At 45.9% G+C, this 16,834-nt stretch overlaps 1 protein-coding gene across 1 annotated transcript; it reads right to left on the bottom strand.

Annotated features, from left to right (window-relative positions):
* Nucleotides 1-374: 374 nt before the first annotated feature.
* On the bottom strand, nucleotides 375-3,053 carry LOC102917320 (vomeronasal type-1 receptor 1-like). Its single transcript, XM_006997190.3, has one exon. The coding sequence runs from the start codon at nucleotides 2,096-2,098 to the stop codon at nucleotides 1,196-1,198; it is 903 nt and encodes a 300-aa protein (XP_006997252.1). The 5' UTR covers nucleotides 2,099-3,053; the 3' UTR covers nucleotides 375-1,195.
* Between the last annotated feature and the right edge of the window lie 13,781 nt (nucleotides 3,054-16,834).

The raw sequence follows: 16,834 nt of genomic DNA, 5'->3' as shown, positions 1-16,834 counted from the left end.
CCCAGGACCACAAACAAAATTCTGATTTTATTTTATTTTTTTGGTTTTTCGAGACAGGGTTTCTCTGTGTAGCTTTGCGCCTTTTCCTGGAACTCACTTGGTAGCCCAGGCTGGCCTCGAACTCACAGAGATCCGCCTGGCTCTGCCTCCCGAGTGCTGGGATTAAAGGCGTGCGCCACCACCGCCCGGCAAAATTCTGATTTTATAATAGACATTTTATTACTACATGAGTGCTGCTGCATCTGCTGTTATAGAGGCCCCGAACTGGATTCCCAGAACCCACCATAGAGCACAGCTCACACCTGTCTGTAACTCCAGCTCCAAGGCTCCCATGCTCTGGCCTCCACTAGCACTGGCACATGTGCACACACGCGCGCGCACACACACACACACACACACACACACACACACACACACACACACCTTTTTAAAAAGAAACTCTCATTAAACTCAGTGAGCCACACACGCGAGAAGAAGTGAAAGAGGTGGTAGACTGGCTAAGAAGGGCTCCAGGGGAGAGGGAAGAGGAGGAGAAAGAGAAGTGAGGGTGAAAAATGACTGAAATGTGTTATTTATTTTGGCATTCTGAAACAGTCTATTATGTAGCCCTGGCTGTCCTGGAACTTGCTGTGCTGTAGACCAGGCTGGCCTTGAACTCACAGAGATCTGCCTACCTCTGGTTCCTGAGTGCTGGGATTAAAGGCGTGTGCTTCCACACAAGGCCTGAAATTTACTATATAAACACATTCATCTGTCAAGCAATAAGAATTTTTAAACCATGACATAAAAATAAAATTTTAAAAGACACTGAACTATTGTTCCTCCAAGCATCATGGGTTTAAAAGTAGTGGTGTTTGTCCTCGTGTCTTGGTTTAAGGGTGCCTCTCTTGACAAGCCTTCCAGGTCCTCCACAGCAAACTGACTGCTTTACCAGAGGTCCTGAGTTCAATTCCCAGCAACCACATGGTGGCTCACAACCATCTGTAATGAGATCTGGTGCCCTCTTCTGGCCTGCAGTTATATATGCTGTATACATAATAAATAAATAAATCTTAAAAAAAAAAAAACATGAACTTATGGGTTCTTACAAAAGACTGTGAAGAAGCCAGGCAGTGGTGGCACATGCCTTTAAGACTTGTGAGAGGTGACGGATGTTCATCCATGGATCAGCAATTAGGCTGGACATTCCCAGAATCTAAAAGCAGGAGCTCAGAGTTCTAGGGTTCCGGAAAATCAGCACCAAGGGACTCAGGGAGGGAAAACACGTAGCAAGAAACTTCAGGAAGTGTTGCAGCCACAAGTAGGAGCTAAATGATTTCATACCATAAAATATGTAGATTGAATTGAGGAAGTAAAAGGGGATAAAGCCAGCTACCAAGAGCAGGATACTGTGAGTGGCCCTCATCTCTGGAGAGATCCTGGAGGTGAGGCTGAGGCTGCAACTTCGAATATGTTGGACCCTGTGGTGGTGTCTGTGTAGGAGACACACCATGTGCATGCTGGCTACCACCATAAGTGTCATCAACAGGGCACCCAGAATGGATAATGGGATTGCATACAATCCAGTCATGGCAACCACATATTGGCAAGCGATGCCATTCCCAATTGAGGAATCACTACTATTATCCCAGAAAACTTTTATCTCAATGGGAGAGATGGTGCTGATAGTTAGATTGAAAGTCCAGCAGAAGAGGCAGGAGCAGCCAACATGCCTAGAGACCCAGCGTCTGAGCCTTGTCCACACCCCATGCCTAGGGCTGATTGTGACTGCCTGAAAGCCACTCAGCAAACTGGTGGTACAGAGCGAAAGTTCTCGAGACACCCTATGGAAGTAAAAGAAGACTTGACACCCAGAACCTTCCAGGGCATGCACAAGTCCCATATCTTCCATAATTTGCTGTGTTCCCTTGGAGAGAAGAACAAAGGAATTGGCCATGGCCACATTAGACAGAATGAGGTCTGTAGGCTTTGGCTTGTGCTCTGTGAAAAGGACGGAGCTATGCATGAAGAGCAGGTAAGTGTTTGCCAGAAGGCCTGTGCCCACCTGCAGCAGGAACACAACCTTAAGGACCATATCATCAACCGTCATTTGTACCATGTTTATGGAGATCTAGGTTGTGTCCTGGAAGAGAAAAACATTGATATTACTGTGCTTGATTACAGCTGCCAGTGAATCCAGGGGCTTTATTAATTTATTTTTAGGAATGTAGGCAGATGTGGAAGGTGTCACATGTGTGTGTACACATGTATGGATGCCCCACATGTATGTATGGGGAGGCCAGAAGTCAACATTAGGTATCTTCTTCTATTGTATTCTACCTTGTTTTTTTAAGACAGTGTTTCTCATGCTGGCTGGTGGTAGCACACACTTTTAATCTGAGCACTGGGGAGGCAGAGACAGGTGGATCTCTGTGAGTTCGAGGACAGCTTGATCTACAGAGTGAGTTCCAGGACAGCCAGAGCCCCCCCCCCAAAAAAAAAGGCAGGGTGGCTCACTGAACCTGGAGCTCACTGACTGACAGAACTAGCTGGCCAGTAACCTCCAAGCACCCTCCTGTCTTCACCTCCCCAGCACTAAGGTTACAGGTACTGCTGTCACGTCTGGCTTTTGACGTGGGCGTGGAGGACACGCACTTGGGTCCTCATGCTTACAATGTGAGCTCTTTACCGATTCAGCCATCCTCCCTGCTCCCAAGTCTTCCTTTCTTAAAAGATTAAACTGACGGGCTGGAGATGTATCTCAGTAGGCAGAGTGCGTGCCTGGCTTATGCAGACATCCTGGATTCTATGTCAGCACCACCAAGCTGGGCGTGGTGGCACTCACCAGCAATCCCAGCACTCAGGAGATGGACAGAGAAGGATCCACAGTCAAAGTCATCCTCCAGGACATGGCAAATTCCAGGCCAGCCTGCACTGCGTGACATCTTGTCTCAATTAATAAATTAAAATCAAGTCAAACAAACTAAAGTCTTTTTTAAAAAGTTAAACTGAGTGGTTGGAGAGATGGTTTGGTGATTAAGAGACCAACTGGCTGTTCTTCTAGAGAATCCAGATTCAAGCCCCAGCACCCACATGGAGGCTCACAGCTGTCTCTAACTCCCCACTCCAGGAGATCTTATGCCTATGGCCTCCAGGTACTATTTTTTAACTTTTTAAAGGTTCATTTATTTTTATTTCCTGTGCACCACATGCCTGTGGTGCCCAAGGAGTCCAGAAGACACTGGTCCCCCTGGGACTGGAGGTTATGAAGGGCTGTGAGTCAAGATGTGGGAACTGAGAACCGAACCTGGATCCTCTGGAAGAGCAGCCAGTGCTTTTAAATGCTGAGCCATCTCTCCAGCCTTCATTAATTTTTAATTAAACTGAAAGCTGCTAAGAAGTGTCTGGCGCTTAAACTCCAATTTTGTAGGACTGAGGATATGGCTCAGTGGTAAAGAGCTTGCCTGACATTCATGAGGCCTTTCGTTCTTATCCCGAGGACCACAAACAAAATTCTGATTTTATATTAGACATTTTTATTGCCATCATAATTAGTACATGAGCATTGAAATGCCTTAGCCTTGCTTTCAACCTGGTAGAACAGAAGTTGCAACAGCCTGGGCCTAGAAGTACCCAGCCTGTCATCCAAACATGCAGAAAACAACAAAAGAGGATTGTCATGGGTCTAAGGGCAGCTTGGACTAAACAATGAGTTCTAAATTAGTCCAGGGTATATAAAGAGTTGCTTTCTTTTTTAAAAATGTTTTTAATTAAAATTTTAATCAGACAGTAACTTCAGGTTGCTATTATTATATTGTCTGTTATAAAAAATAACAATACGTTATTATAATAACAGACAAAAACACAATTCCCATGTGTTTTTCATTGTTTTGTGACATTCAGATGAAACAAAGCCTCACGCATGATTGGCACTGTACCCCAGAGCTAACCCCACATCCTCCCCCCCAACACACAGTCTTACCTCCAAATGCATATGATGGCCATGCAGAGACACCATCCACGTTCAGTTCATAGACTTTCATCAGCAGATAATGAAGACTTTGATGGGAACAAGGAAGTCCCCAGTGTTACACGATCCTCCCGAAACTACAGGCCTTCCCGCTGGACTACATGCCACAACAGGTCGGGGTGTGTGACCCGTTTCTCAGATCTTGCTCCATTCTCAGGATGAAGGAAGCATCTGCTACACATACTGAGGACGCAGAACAGGGGCCTCCCGTGGTACCTTGTGAAAGGAAGTGCTGAGCGCCTTCCTTCCAACTCCCACACGCCACTCAAGCTCCTTCAGCTCCACGGGGCAGCAATGGAACCTGAACACACGCAAGCAGAAACAGAGTTCTGAAAAATGTGTAAACACCCAAAGTAAACATCAAGGAAGACACTCACCACAGACTCTGCTTTCTGACACGGTGTTGGTTCAAGAAGTCAACAGAGGGGCTGGAGAAATGGCTCAGACCTCAACAGCACTGGCTGTTCTTCCAGGAGTCCTGAGTTCAGTTCTCGGCAACTATCTATAATGAGATCTGGTGCCCTCTTCTGGCAGGCAGGATACAAGCAGACAGAACACTGTATACATAATTAAAAAAAAAAGTCAACAGCTAGCCAGGTACAATACCTACTCCCAAGCCTAACAACCTAAATCTGATCCCCAGAACCCACATGCTGGAAGGAAAGAACCAACTACCACAAGTTGTCCTCTGACCTTCACGTGCACACCCACACACAAACATACACACTAAATAAGTGAAAACTATTTTTCTTTTCAGTCTTTTGAGGCAGGGTCTTACTAAGTAACCTTGTCTGCTCTGGAACTTATTACATGGATCCACCTGGCCTCGAACTCACAGAGATCCAGATGCCTGCCTCTGCCTCCCAAGGGCTGGGATTAAAGTCACGTGCTACCACATTTGGCCAGTAAACAGTATTTTTTAAAAAACATAATCAACAGAAGCTGGATGTGATGTCACATACTGTAATCCCAGCACTCTGTAGAGTGAGGTTGGAGGATCATGAGCCAAAGGCCAGCCTGGTCTACATAGCGAGTTCTAAGCCAGTCAGGGCTACATAGTGAAACTCTGTCTCAAAACAAACATAAAGACATAGAACCATACATTTATTATCTAGGTATACATTTAATTTTTGCTATTTTTTTAAATAAAATTTAAAACCTCAAACATCAAAGAAAAGACACAGAACAGAGCACTTGGGAAGAGAAGAAGAACTCATGATATTGAAGTTGGGAGACGGTGGCACACACATTTGACCCTAGCACTTGGGAGGCAGAGGCAGGTGGATCTCTGTATTTGAGGCCAACCCAGTCTACAGAGTGAGTCAGGGCTACACAGGAAAACCCTGTCTTTAAAAATAAAAAATAAAAAGATGATATTGAAAAGAGAGAGAGATGGGGAGGAAAGAAAGGAAGGTGAGAAAAAAAGAGAGGAGGGAAGAGGGAGAGAGAAAGAGAGAGACCCTGTTATAAGTTAGGAGCTACATTATCTATCCTGAATACTGAAAAACAGAAATATCCCTGTTGAGACCAAGCTGGGGCAGGAGACTGTCATTTCTTCACTAAGATGACAGATCCTGAGACTTGGGGAAGGGTTTGCATTCAGAATGACAGCCCTTCACGTACATCCTGCCAGGATCAGACAGAGACGTGCAGATTATCCAAGATAACCCATTCCTCAAGCTTCAACCCCACCACCCTCTTCCCATCCTCACATGTCCTCATGACGTGCTCGCTTGGCCTAATCACCTCTCAGCAGTCTATGGTAGAAGCCCCAGGCAGAGCTGGCTACAGTGTAAGGCTAAAGAGACAAAGCCTGCCTCTGAGTAGTATGTCCGCTCTGGCTTGTGAATTCACCTGCGCCCTTACCTGTGGACTTGAACCCCAGGAATCTTCACAGGCTCACCTCGACAGCTGTGGCCACAAGCAGCGGAGCCAGATCCGAGTGCACAGCAGCTGTCTGTGGCCATTGATATGGGAACCGAACTCTAGAGTAAAGCCCCCAAGTGGCTGTCACTGTTTATGGCAGACACAGTGACATTACTTGTAAAGGGGAGTCTAGGGCATTTACCGAAGAGAAAGCACTCAGGTGCCAGGTGCAAAGACCCAGTAGCAGCTGACAGTGATTAATTAAGAGTGAATTAATTAAGTGATTAATTAAGCTTATGAATGGCTCCCTGGAGCTATGTGCCAGAGTGAGGGGCAGTGAGGGGCTAGGTGAGTTAGGGGTACTCTGTGATAGCGTCCCCAAAGTAAGCTCATAGTCTCCTACAGTGGAGCTGTCTCTCTGTTCACGGTCACCCATAGGTTGTCTCAGAATTATCACAAGCTGACAGCAGAAACAGGCGGTGTCTTCTCCCTGCAGCCTGGCTTTCCACTTTCTTGCAGGGCTTCTTTCCAGAACACTGCGGGACTTTGATGCACTGTCTGCCCTCCCATCGGGAGTAAAAGGCAGCCTAGACCACCTCCACCCACCTTTACAGTCCCCCAGGCTCCTTCTCAACTGTACACTTGTACTTAACACTGATACGCTCTCTGAATTTAAAGCATCTAATGTGGAAGTGTCTACTCAGAGAAGGCAGGAACCCTGTGTGGTAGTTCTCCACAAGCATTCCCTAAGCTTATATTCAACAACCCTGTAGTTTTAAGTGTCCTTGGAAGATGCAAACAAATGTCTCTTGACACGCCCCCCCCCCCTAAAATACGCACCAGTGACATACCAAAGCTGTAGGTCCCTCAAGGCACATGAGTGGCCTGGCCCCTCCTCTGAGGACCTCCAACTGCCAGGTTCCACCCACAGAACACTCTAACTGCCCTAATGGCTAACTGCCCCTGCCCTACAGAGTAAAAAGCCCAAACTCTGGACTTGAAATCCTACCAATCCCCACCCTGAAAAGCTTCACCCTGAAAAATTACACACACACACACACACACACACACACACACACACACACACACACACATGCTGTGGATACTGCTTTATATAAATAAAGTACTGATTGGCCAGTGACCAGGCAGGAAGTAGGGGTGGGACAAGGAGAGAGGAGAATTGAGGAAGGAGGAAGGAAAGAGGAGACCGCATGGAGCCACGACAAGGACAAGGAAGATGTACAGTACCGGTAAGCCATGAGCCATGTGGCAAAGTAAAGATTAATAGAAATGGGCTAAATATAAAAGTAAGAGCTAGACAATGATAGGCCTGAGCTAATGGCCAAGCAGTTTAAATAATGTAAGAGTCTGTGTGTTTATTTTATAAGTGGGTTCTCGGACTGGCGGGACTTGGGCGGGAGCTGGAGAGAAATTCTCCAGCAACACACACACACACACACACACACACACACACACACACAGGAGAAACTCTATATAAAATCCTGCCTTCTGCTCTGTTCTTTGCTATTTCTTGCCCAGGCAGAGGTAGCCACCCTTCTGGTGTCTCCCCCCCCGCCCCAATAAAGCTCTTGTGTGAGGTATGATTTTGTGGTATTCTTTAGCTACCAACTGCCAGGATGCTTTACAACTGCCCAACTGTAACACTTGCAAAAGTACAATCCCACCCAAGTGCAGTTTGGGCTTCCTTACAGAGTACAGGTAAAAGGTTACTTGCAAGAGCATAGAAGACCCCAAAACAATGATATCAAGTCCTACCCCATCATGTGTGACAGCCTCATGGAAGCAACATCTTGGAGGCCTTTCATCTTGTGATGGTTAACATTACATTTAAAATTTAGACTTACTATGCTTGAGAGACCAAAAAACAAGTGATGTCTCTAACATGTAAGCCCCTAGCTTGCACAGGCTGTATCCTGGCAGCCCACTTCCCTTTTTTCCCAGACGTTGAAGACTATTCTTTTTTTTTTTTTTTTTTTTGGTTTTTGGTTTTTTTGAGACAGGGTTTCTCTGTGTATCCCTGGCTGTCCTAGAACTCACGTGGTAGCCCAGGCTGGCCTCGAACTCACAGAGATCCGCCTGCCTCTGCCTCCCGAGTGCTGGGATTAAAGGCGTGCACCACCACACCCTGGCTTGAAGACTATTCTTAAATTGACTGATCCTGTAAAAACTGGCTGCTTTAGCAAGATAATAGGTTATAACACAAACTGCTATTTCTGCTTTTGTAACCAAACTTGCTAACTCTGCCCAATGACTAGGACAACTGCAAGACATAGGTGTTAAAATGAGACCCTGTCGCTACGTAGACAGAATATGTATAAACCTGTGGGGTTTGACTTTATAAGCCTTGAACTGACATGACTAGATGCTGCATCTTGGAAGCGCTCTGGGTTGCAGTCCTGGTGCAATGTTGGTTAATCCTCTTCTTATTAAATTTTATTCATGGTCATGCTGAATCTCTGAGCTACCCCAGATCCAACACACTCATACACATAAAATAATATTAAAAAGCAGTTAACTGGCCTGGCGGTGATGCACACCTTTAATCCCAGCACTCAGGAGGCAGAGCCAGGCAGATTTCTGTGAGTTTGAGGCCAGCCTGGTCTACAGAGTGAGGTCCAGGACAGGTAACAAAACAACACAGAGAAACCCTGTCTCAAAAAAAAAAAAAAAAAAAGCAGTTAACATGGTACTGGAGAGATGGCTCCATGGTTAAGAGCACTAGATGTTCTTCCAGAGGACCTGGGTTCAATTCCCAGCACCCACATGGCAATTCACAACTGTCTCTAACTCCAGTTCCAAGGGACCTGACACCCTCACACCAATGCACATAAAACAAAATAAATCATAAAAACAAACAACAAAACAGTTAACTTAGCAGGCCTAAATTGTCCAACACTTGCACATCCCAAGCAAAGGCCTGGTCCTCGATCTGTTCCTAGGAGATAGTATCTAACCCTTGTGATACCTTACTGAGTATCTTTACATAAAACTTAATGTCACACCAAACAGTTCATGCTAAGGATGTGACTTACAATGAAATCCTTTGACCATAACACTGTAGAAACTTAACATCTTGTATATGACATAGTAACAGAGACAATTCATATGATTGTGTCATAGTATATACAATAATTAAGTTTGTAAAGGGACATGAATAAAATTTTAGAGTGAACTCTCCAGCAAGAGCAAACTTTATTTTGCCTGAATTGTTGTGTCTCAAGGTCTGGCTACACCATAACCAGGGTTCAAAGCCCAGCAACTCAGTTACCTTATCACAGGAGAGCACACAGTATGTAGTTTGACAGGTGGTTTTGGTTTTTTTTTTGTTTGGTTGGTTTTTTTGTTTGTTTGTTTGTTTGGTTGGTTGGTTTTTGTTCTTTCGAGACAGGGTTTCTCTGTGTAGCTTTGCACCTTTCCTGGAACTCGCTTTGGAGACCAGGCTGGCCTCGAACTCACAGAGATCCGCCTGGCTTTGCCTCCCGAGTGCTGGGATTAGAGGTGTGTGCCACCACTGCTCTGTGACAGGTGGGTTTGTAGCCTGGGGTAAGTAAGGAAGAGCAAAGGGCTTCATTAGAGACAGTCTCTTACTTACTATTCTATTGCTGTGAAGAGACACAGTGACCAAATCATAAAAGAAAGCATTTAGGAGCTGGAGAGATGGCTCAACAGTTAAGAGCATTGGCTGCTTTTCCAGAGGACCCAGGTTCAATTCCCAGCACCCTCATGGCAGCTCACAACTGTCTGTAGCTCTGGTTCCAGGGAACTTAATACCTATGGCAAAACATCAACACACATAAAATAAAAAAAAATTTAAAAGAAAGCATTTAAATGGACACTTGCTTATACTTTCAGAGAGTTAGTCCATGATCATCATGGTGAGAAGCAGACAGGCATGGTGCTGGAGCAGTAACTGAGAGCTTTACATCCTGATCCACAGGCAGCAGAAAGAGAGGAGGGAGTAGAGAGAGACTGGGCCTGGCATGGGCTTTTGAAACCTCAAGGCCCATTCCCAGTGATACACCTCCTCCAGCAAGGCCACACCTCCTAATCCTTCTCAGACAGTTCCACCAACTGGGGACCAAGCATTCAAATATATGAGCCTATGACGGCCACTGTCATCCAAACTACCACCACAGGCAGAATGAGGAAAGTAAGCTGTTTCTCTAGATAAGTCATTTTTTGAGACTGTAGAGGAATGGATAGGTCTGTTCTCTTTTTGTTTGTTTGGTTGGTTAGTTGGTTGGTTAGGAGTTATTTTGGTTTAGATTTTGGGTTTTTTTTTTGTTTGAATTTGTGTGTGTGTGTGTGTGTGTGTGTGTGTGTGTGTGTGTGTGTGTGTGTGTTTTGCAACTTTCAGAAACTTTATCAATAGCTGATTTTCTGGAACTTTTGAGCTCAGGTTAGAGTCTTGTTTGTTTTTTTTAAGGGGGGAGGATTCCTTTTGTATATGACTGATTCAAAAAAAAATACTTTAAAAAAAAAAAGGAAACAACCCAGGCTGGGAGGTCGTAGCACATGCCTTTAATCCCAGCACTGGGGAGGCAGAGGCAGGTGGATCTCTGTGAGTTCGAGGCCAACCTGGTCTACAGAGTGAGATCCAGGACAGCCAGTACTGTTTCACAGAGAAACCCTGTCTCAAATATCCAAAAGCAGAGAGGGGGGGGAGGGAAGGGAAGGGAAGGGAAGGGAAGGGAAGGGAAGGGGGAGGGGAGGGGAGGGGAGAGGAGGGGAAGAAGGGGAAGAAGGGAAAGAAGGGGAAGGGGAAGAAGGGGAAGGAGAAGAAGGGAAAGAAGGAGAAGGGGAAGGGGAGGAAGGGGAGGAAGGGGAAGAAGGGGAAGGGGAGGAAGGGGAAGGGGAGGAAGGGGAAGGGGAGGAAGGGGAAGAAGGGGAAGGAGAGGAAGGGGAAGAAAGGGAAGAAGGGGAAGAAAGGGAAGGGGAGAAAGGGGAAGAAAGGGAAGGGGAGGAAGGGGAGGGGGAAGAAGGGGAAGGGGAGGAAGGGGAAGAAAGGGAAAAAGGGGAGGAAGGGGAGGAAGGGGAGGGGGAAGAAGGGGAAGGGGAGGAAGGGGAAGAAGGGGAGGAAGGGGAAGGGGAGGAAGGGGAAGAAGGGGAGGAAGGGGAAGGGGAGGAAGGGGAAGAAAGGGAAGAAGGGGAGGAAGGGGAGGGGGAAGAAGGGGAAGGGGAGGAAGGGGAAGAAAGGGAAGAAGGGGAAGAAGGGGAGGAAGGGGAGGGGGAAGAAGGGGAAGGGGAGGAAGGGGAAGAAAGGGAAGAAGGGGAAGAAGGGGGAGGGGAAGAAGGGGAGGAAGGGGAAGAAAGGGAAGAAGGGGAGGGGGAAGAAGGGGAAGGGGGAGGGGAAGAAGGGGAAGGGGAGGAAGAGGAAGAAGGGGAAGAAGGGGAGGAAGGGGAAGAAAAGAAAAGAAAAAGAAAACCAGTTACTACATCTCTCTGGTAATTTTTCCAGGTTAAACCAGGTGTGGTGGTGGTGGAGGCAGAGGCAGAGGCAGGTGGATTCTGTGATTTCAAAGCCAGTCTGGTCTACAAAGCTAGTTCCAGAACAGCCAGGGCTGTTATAGAGAAACCCTGTCTTGAAAAATGAAAAACAAACACCTATTTTCCTGGTTAGCAGACCCTTTACTTATTGTCACACATCCCTCCTGGCGGCAGTAAGCACTGTCCTCAGAGATCCACTAACAGAAGACAACTGAAGTGGATGGGTGGTGTAAGAGTTTTCCAGCACAAGGGCATCTTGGTGCAAAACCATCCTGGCCATCGGGAACAAAGGAATAGCACAAGGTCACACCACGTAACCAACCTCACACAAGCTATTTATTGGGAACAAGAACAGAATGGCAGCTGCCTCTAAGGGGAAAGAGAGATGGACAAGGCGGCATAGAGGGAAGGCTTTTATGGGGTTTTTGCAACACGCCCAGTGAACTCCCAGTGAACTTAGTGGTAAAGTATCTAGAGGAGAGGAAACATTGTTTGGCTGTTAATGCTGAGGATAGGAAACATTGGGCATTAATGCTGAGTCACGGGCAGGGATTTCCAAGTCTATGAGCTCAGGGTCAAGCCAGGGGCAGGGTACTTTTCCTTTGGCCTATGGCTTGTGCTTGGGGTCAAGTCAGGGTCAGGGTGGCCTTTTCCTGGCCCTTTTATCCTACATATGATGTTCCTGGACTCTGCCTGTTTCCACAACTGGTGTCTGTATGTATGTTCTGTAATGGTAATGGATTCACCTCTGATTTTAAGTTAGTTTGGTGTTGTTGAGGGAAGGCCTTTATTTGGGGAGGTATTTGTTTTTGAGAAGGGTCTCCTGTAGCCCAGGCTGGCCTTGAACTCATTATCTTCCTCACTCGCATCTCCTGAGTACTGGGATGAGAGGCATGTGCCACCATACTGTTCATTTTTATTGTTGTCAATCTTAGTAGTTCATGGGTGTGTGTGCACATGTGTGCGTGTACCTATGAGTGTTTGAGCATTGCGTGTGTGCATGTGAGTGCAGGTGCACATAGGTGTAGTACAGCCATCTCTTCCAGCATTAAAACCTTCTGTTTTTGAAAGTAAGCTCTTCAAGACACAGGATGGCTGGGCAGTGGTGGTACACGCCTGTAATCCCAGCACTCAGGAGGCAGAGGCAGATGGATCTCTGTGAGTTTGAGGCCAGCCCGGTCTACAGAGCTAGTCCAGGACAGGCTCCAAAACTATAGAGAAACCCTGTCTCAAAAAAAAAAAAAAAAAAAGACACAGGATGTTAGAAAAGACCTGAAAGTTGAAAGTGGGGACTAGAGAGATGGCTCAGCAGTTAAGAGCACTGGCTGTTCTTCCAGAGGACCCAGGTTCAATTCCCAGCACCCACACGGCAGCTCATAACTGTCTGTGACTCCAGATCTGACACCTTCACACCAATGCACACAAAATGAATTAAATAAAGTAAAAGAAAAAGAAAGAAAAATGTGAAACAACACAATGTTCCAAAGGGGGCTGAAATATTCCATCCCATAGGGAAGCTCCTTAAAATCAGGAAGTAAACAAAGGAGTCCCTGAAACTGACCAGATGCAGTAGACTCACTCCCTCTCCAAGAATATATAACCTGTAAGGACTTTTGAGAGACTTTCAGACCCACTGAGCTGCTTGGAAGAAGCGGGAATCTGCTAAGCTACCTGGAGAGGATACTGTTGTGCTGCCTGCAGTCTGTGCAGTGGGCTCTGGGTTCCCAGTTTTGTGAACGGTCACGAATGCCAGGGTAGGTTTTGGTGATGCAGCTGACTTTGAGTCACATCTGGCCCTATAAGTAACTCCTCACCCAAAGCCCTGAAAGTAACCCAAATAAAAATCATTAGTTCACCAAGTTTGACTTTGGTTGTATCCTTCTTTGGGATTGAGTCATTGGCTCCCTATCTGAGGTGAGCAATATTGTTCCATGTTTTCCTAGGAATAATGTCACATAACAATATGCCGCAGCATGCACATGGACATCTGAGGCTGAGTTTAAAGGTGATGAACTAATTGATTTGGTAGTGGAAAGTTCAAGACATCTGTGCTAGCTAGTTTTCAGTTAACATAAGCTAGCCCATCTGAAAGGAGAGAACCTCAATAGAGAAAATAAATGTCTCTGTAAAACTGGGCTGTAGGTAGTAAGCCTGTAAGGCATTTCCTTAGTGATTGATGGGGAACAGCCCAGCCTGTTGTGGGTGGTGCTACCTGTGGGCTATTGGTCCTGGGTTCGATAAGAAAGCAGGCTGAGCAAGCCATGTAGACCAAGCCATAAAGCAGCACTCTTCCTTGGCCCCTGCATCACTCCTGCATGTAACAAAACTTCCTGGGGAGTTTTGTCATATGCATACAGCATACACTACATGCACAGATGGGAAGTCCACTACAGATCAAAGTATGAAGTCCATCTTGGTGAACCATCAGTTTTATCGGGGTTACTTACAGGAATATGGCTGAGGAGTCACTTACAGAAGCAGAAATGACTCAAAGACAGCTGTATCACCAAAGCCCATCCCAGCATGGGTGACAGTTCACAAAGCTGGGAACCTGGACCACACCACACAGCCTGAAAATAGTTCAACAGGTTGAAGAGTGTCCTTTCCAAGTGCCTCAGTTGGTCTAAACCTCTTCCCGGCAGCAGGTCTGGTCTCAGTCTTTTCAGCTCAGTTTGTCTAAGAGTTTTCTTTTCTTTGAAGCCCAGATTCCTTTGTCCTTATCCTCTCTGGCTTTTATTGTTTACTGGGGCGCGGGGAGTACTGCTAGTGAGTCTGGCCAGATTCAGGGACTTCCTGAAGCTATTTTGATTTGTTTACCTTCCTGCTTCAGTAGTTTCCCTGAAGGATAGAATGTTTCCATCTCAGAGGAAACTGTTACACAACACCAGATTCAGACCCCCATACTCCCATTGAGTTCATGACCAGACTTCCTATAATGATGAACAGTGATGTGGAAGTGTAACCCAAATTAACTCTTTTCTCCCAACTTGCTTTTAATCGTGGTGTTTTATCACAGTAATAATCATGCTAACTAAGATTACAGCATACTGGATTCTAATTATGCTATGTTTATTACTGGCTGCTTTTAACCAGCTAAAAACTAGAAACAAGCAAACAAAAAACACAGAACAGAATGATTTTTAAAAACGTGTCTAGTCTTGGGGCTGAAGATATGGTTTAGTGGTTAAAGAGTACTTCCAGAGGGCCTGGATAAAGTTCCCAGCACCTTTGCCAGGCTGCTCACAGCAACCTCTAACTTCGGTTCCAAGAGATTCCAGCCTTCTGACTGTGTGGAAACCTACATATGATGTGTGTGGGACACACACATATCAATCACAAATAAGCCTTATTTTTTTAAATGCAGTCTTGGTCAGGAATGGAGGCAAATGACTTTAATCTGAATGCTGGGGAGGCAGAGACGGGTGGATCAGTGTGAGTTCCAGACTAGGCTGATCCACACAGAGATCCAGGCCAGGCTAGGCAGAGCTACATATTGAAATTCTGTCTCAGAGAGAGAGGAAAAAAGCCCTTACCAGGAAAGTGTTGAATTGAAAATTGTGGGTAAATCAATGGTTGTAAACACACTTACATTTACCCCATTAAAGAGAGGCCAAGCAAGCTGAGTGTGGTAGTGCATGACTAATGCTAGCACTTGGGAGGCAAAGGCAGGCAGGTCTCTGTGAATTTGAAGGCAGCCTGCTCTACAAAGTGAGTTCCAAGACAGCTGTAGGGTCCGAGGAAATGCTGAAGGAAGACCCCAGGCTCAAATAGTATGCAAGATCAAAGAGCGTTTATTTTTTTAATACAATTTCTTTTTTTAATATTTATTTATTATGTATACCGTGTTCTGTTTGCGTGTATCCCTGCAGGCCAGAAGAGGGCACCAGATCTCATTACAGACAGTTATGAGCCACCATGTGGTTGCTCGGAATTGAGCTCAGGACCTCTGGAACAGCAGCCAGTGCTCTTAACCGCTGAGCCATCTCTCCAGCCCCCACAAAGAGTGTTTGTTATACCAGCATGCATGTGGGGTCACCTGTGCAAAATGGCAACAACCCTGAGATAAACACGCAGGCTCTTTAACCACAGCTAAGGGGAGTTTCAGGGGTCAGTTACATAATTGGTTAAGCAAGCAGCAGTTACATTCGTATATTTTTAATTGGCTGAGGTTTAGTTTTATCATCTTTGGACACATCTGCACAAACTTGGACGAGACTCAGAAGGGGGCTGCTGGATTAGTCCTTGAGATACTGTGAGGCCCTCTGTGTTAGTCTCTCCCTGGACCCTGAATGTAAGGGCCTTGTAGATAAATGGTCCTTTGTTGGAAAAGACACCTGTTTGCCCTTCTCAGAGAACTGGAACCTAAATTCAGTTGTGAAAGTGGGAGAGTTTAACCCCTTCATAGCCAGGGCTACATAGTGAGATACAGTCTAAGCAGTGGTGAGGCTTAAGAGGGGGTGATTTTCACTGGGACAATAGGAACGATGTCTTGAGAGTGTCTCAGAAAATGGCCAGACACCACCCATCCATCACTGGCTCAAAGGTTGCTCAAAGTGCTCAAAGGTTGCTACAACCACAGTCCAAGAGGGTCATGGCACCTCTCCAGATGGTACCGGGCACATAATACTGGCTTTTCAAACATGCAGACTGCAAGTCATGAAGGCTCACAACCAGATTTCAAAGGATAGCTTAGGAGTCCAGGCAATGTATAGTAGGGTCAGAGTCCCTATATGCAGCCCTTAAGAGAGTTGCAGCCTTTCAAATGCAAGACCCTGGGGCTGAAGAGATGGCTCAGAGGTTAATAGTACTTGTTGCAGGGACTGTAGAGTTGGCTCAATGGTTAAGAGCACTTATTGTTGTGAAGAACATGGGTTCAATTTCCAGCACCTACATGGAGGCTCACCACCTCCTCAGGCAGCGAGCATGCATATGGCACACAAATGTACATGCAGGTGAAACATTTAATCACATAAAATAGTAAAAAAATAAATCTTAAAAAAAAAAAAAGTACTTGGCCAGGAGGTGGTGGCGCACACCTTTAATCCCAGGAGGCACTCGGGAGGCAGGGACAGGTGGATCTCTGTGAGTTCGAGGCCAGCCTGGTCTACAGAGTGAGTTCCAGGACAGGCTCCAAAGCTACACAGAGAAACCCTGTCTCAAAAAAATCAAAAAATAAAACAAACAAACAAACAAAAGTACTTGTTGCTCTTGTAAAGGACCCGGGTTTAGTTCCTAGCACTCACATGGTGGTTCACAACTATCCATAACTCGAGTTCCAGGGGATCAAACACCTCACTTCTGACAGTCTTTTATGACCTAAGGCACCAAGCACTCAAACTCGAATACACATTAAAGAAAATGAATGCATCTGAAAAAAAAAAAAAAAAAAAAGGAACTCTAAATACTGTTAAAAAGAAAGAAAAGAAGCCAGAACTTAAGGCTTTTTTTATC

The sequence above is a fragment of the Peromyscus maniculatus genome, chromosome 1 (assembly GCF_049852395.1).
Source record: "Peromyscus maniculatus bairdii isolate BWxNUB_F1_BW_parent chromosome 1, HU_Pman_BW_mat_3.1, whole genome shotgun sequence".
Lineage (NCBI taxonomy): Eukaryota > Metazoa > Chordata > Mammalia > Rodentia > Cricetidae > Peromyscus > Peromyscus maniculatus.
The sequence above is the reverse complement of the archived record's forward strand: the minus strand, read 5'-3'. Positions and strand labels throughout refer to the sequence as shown.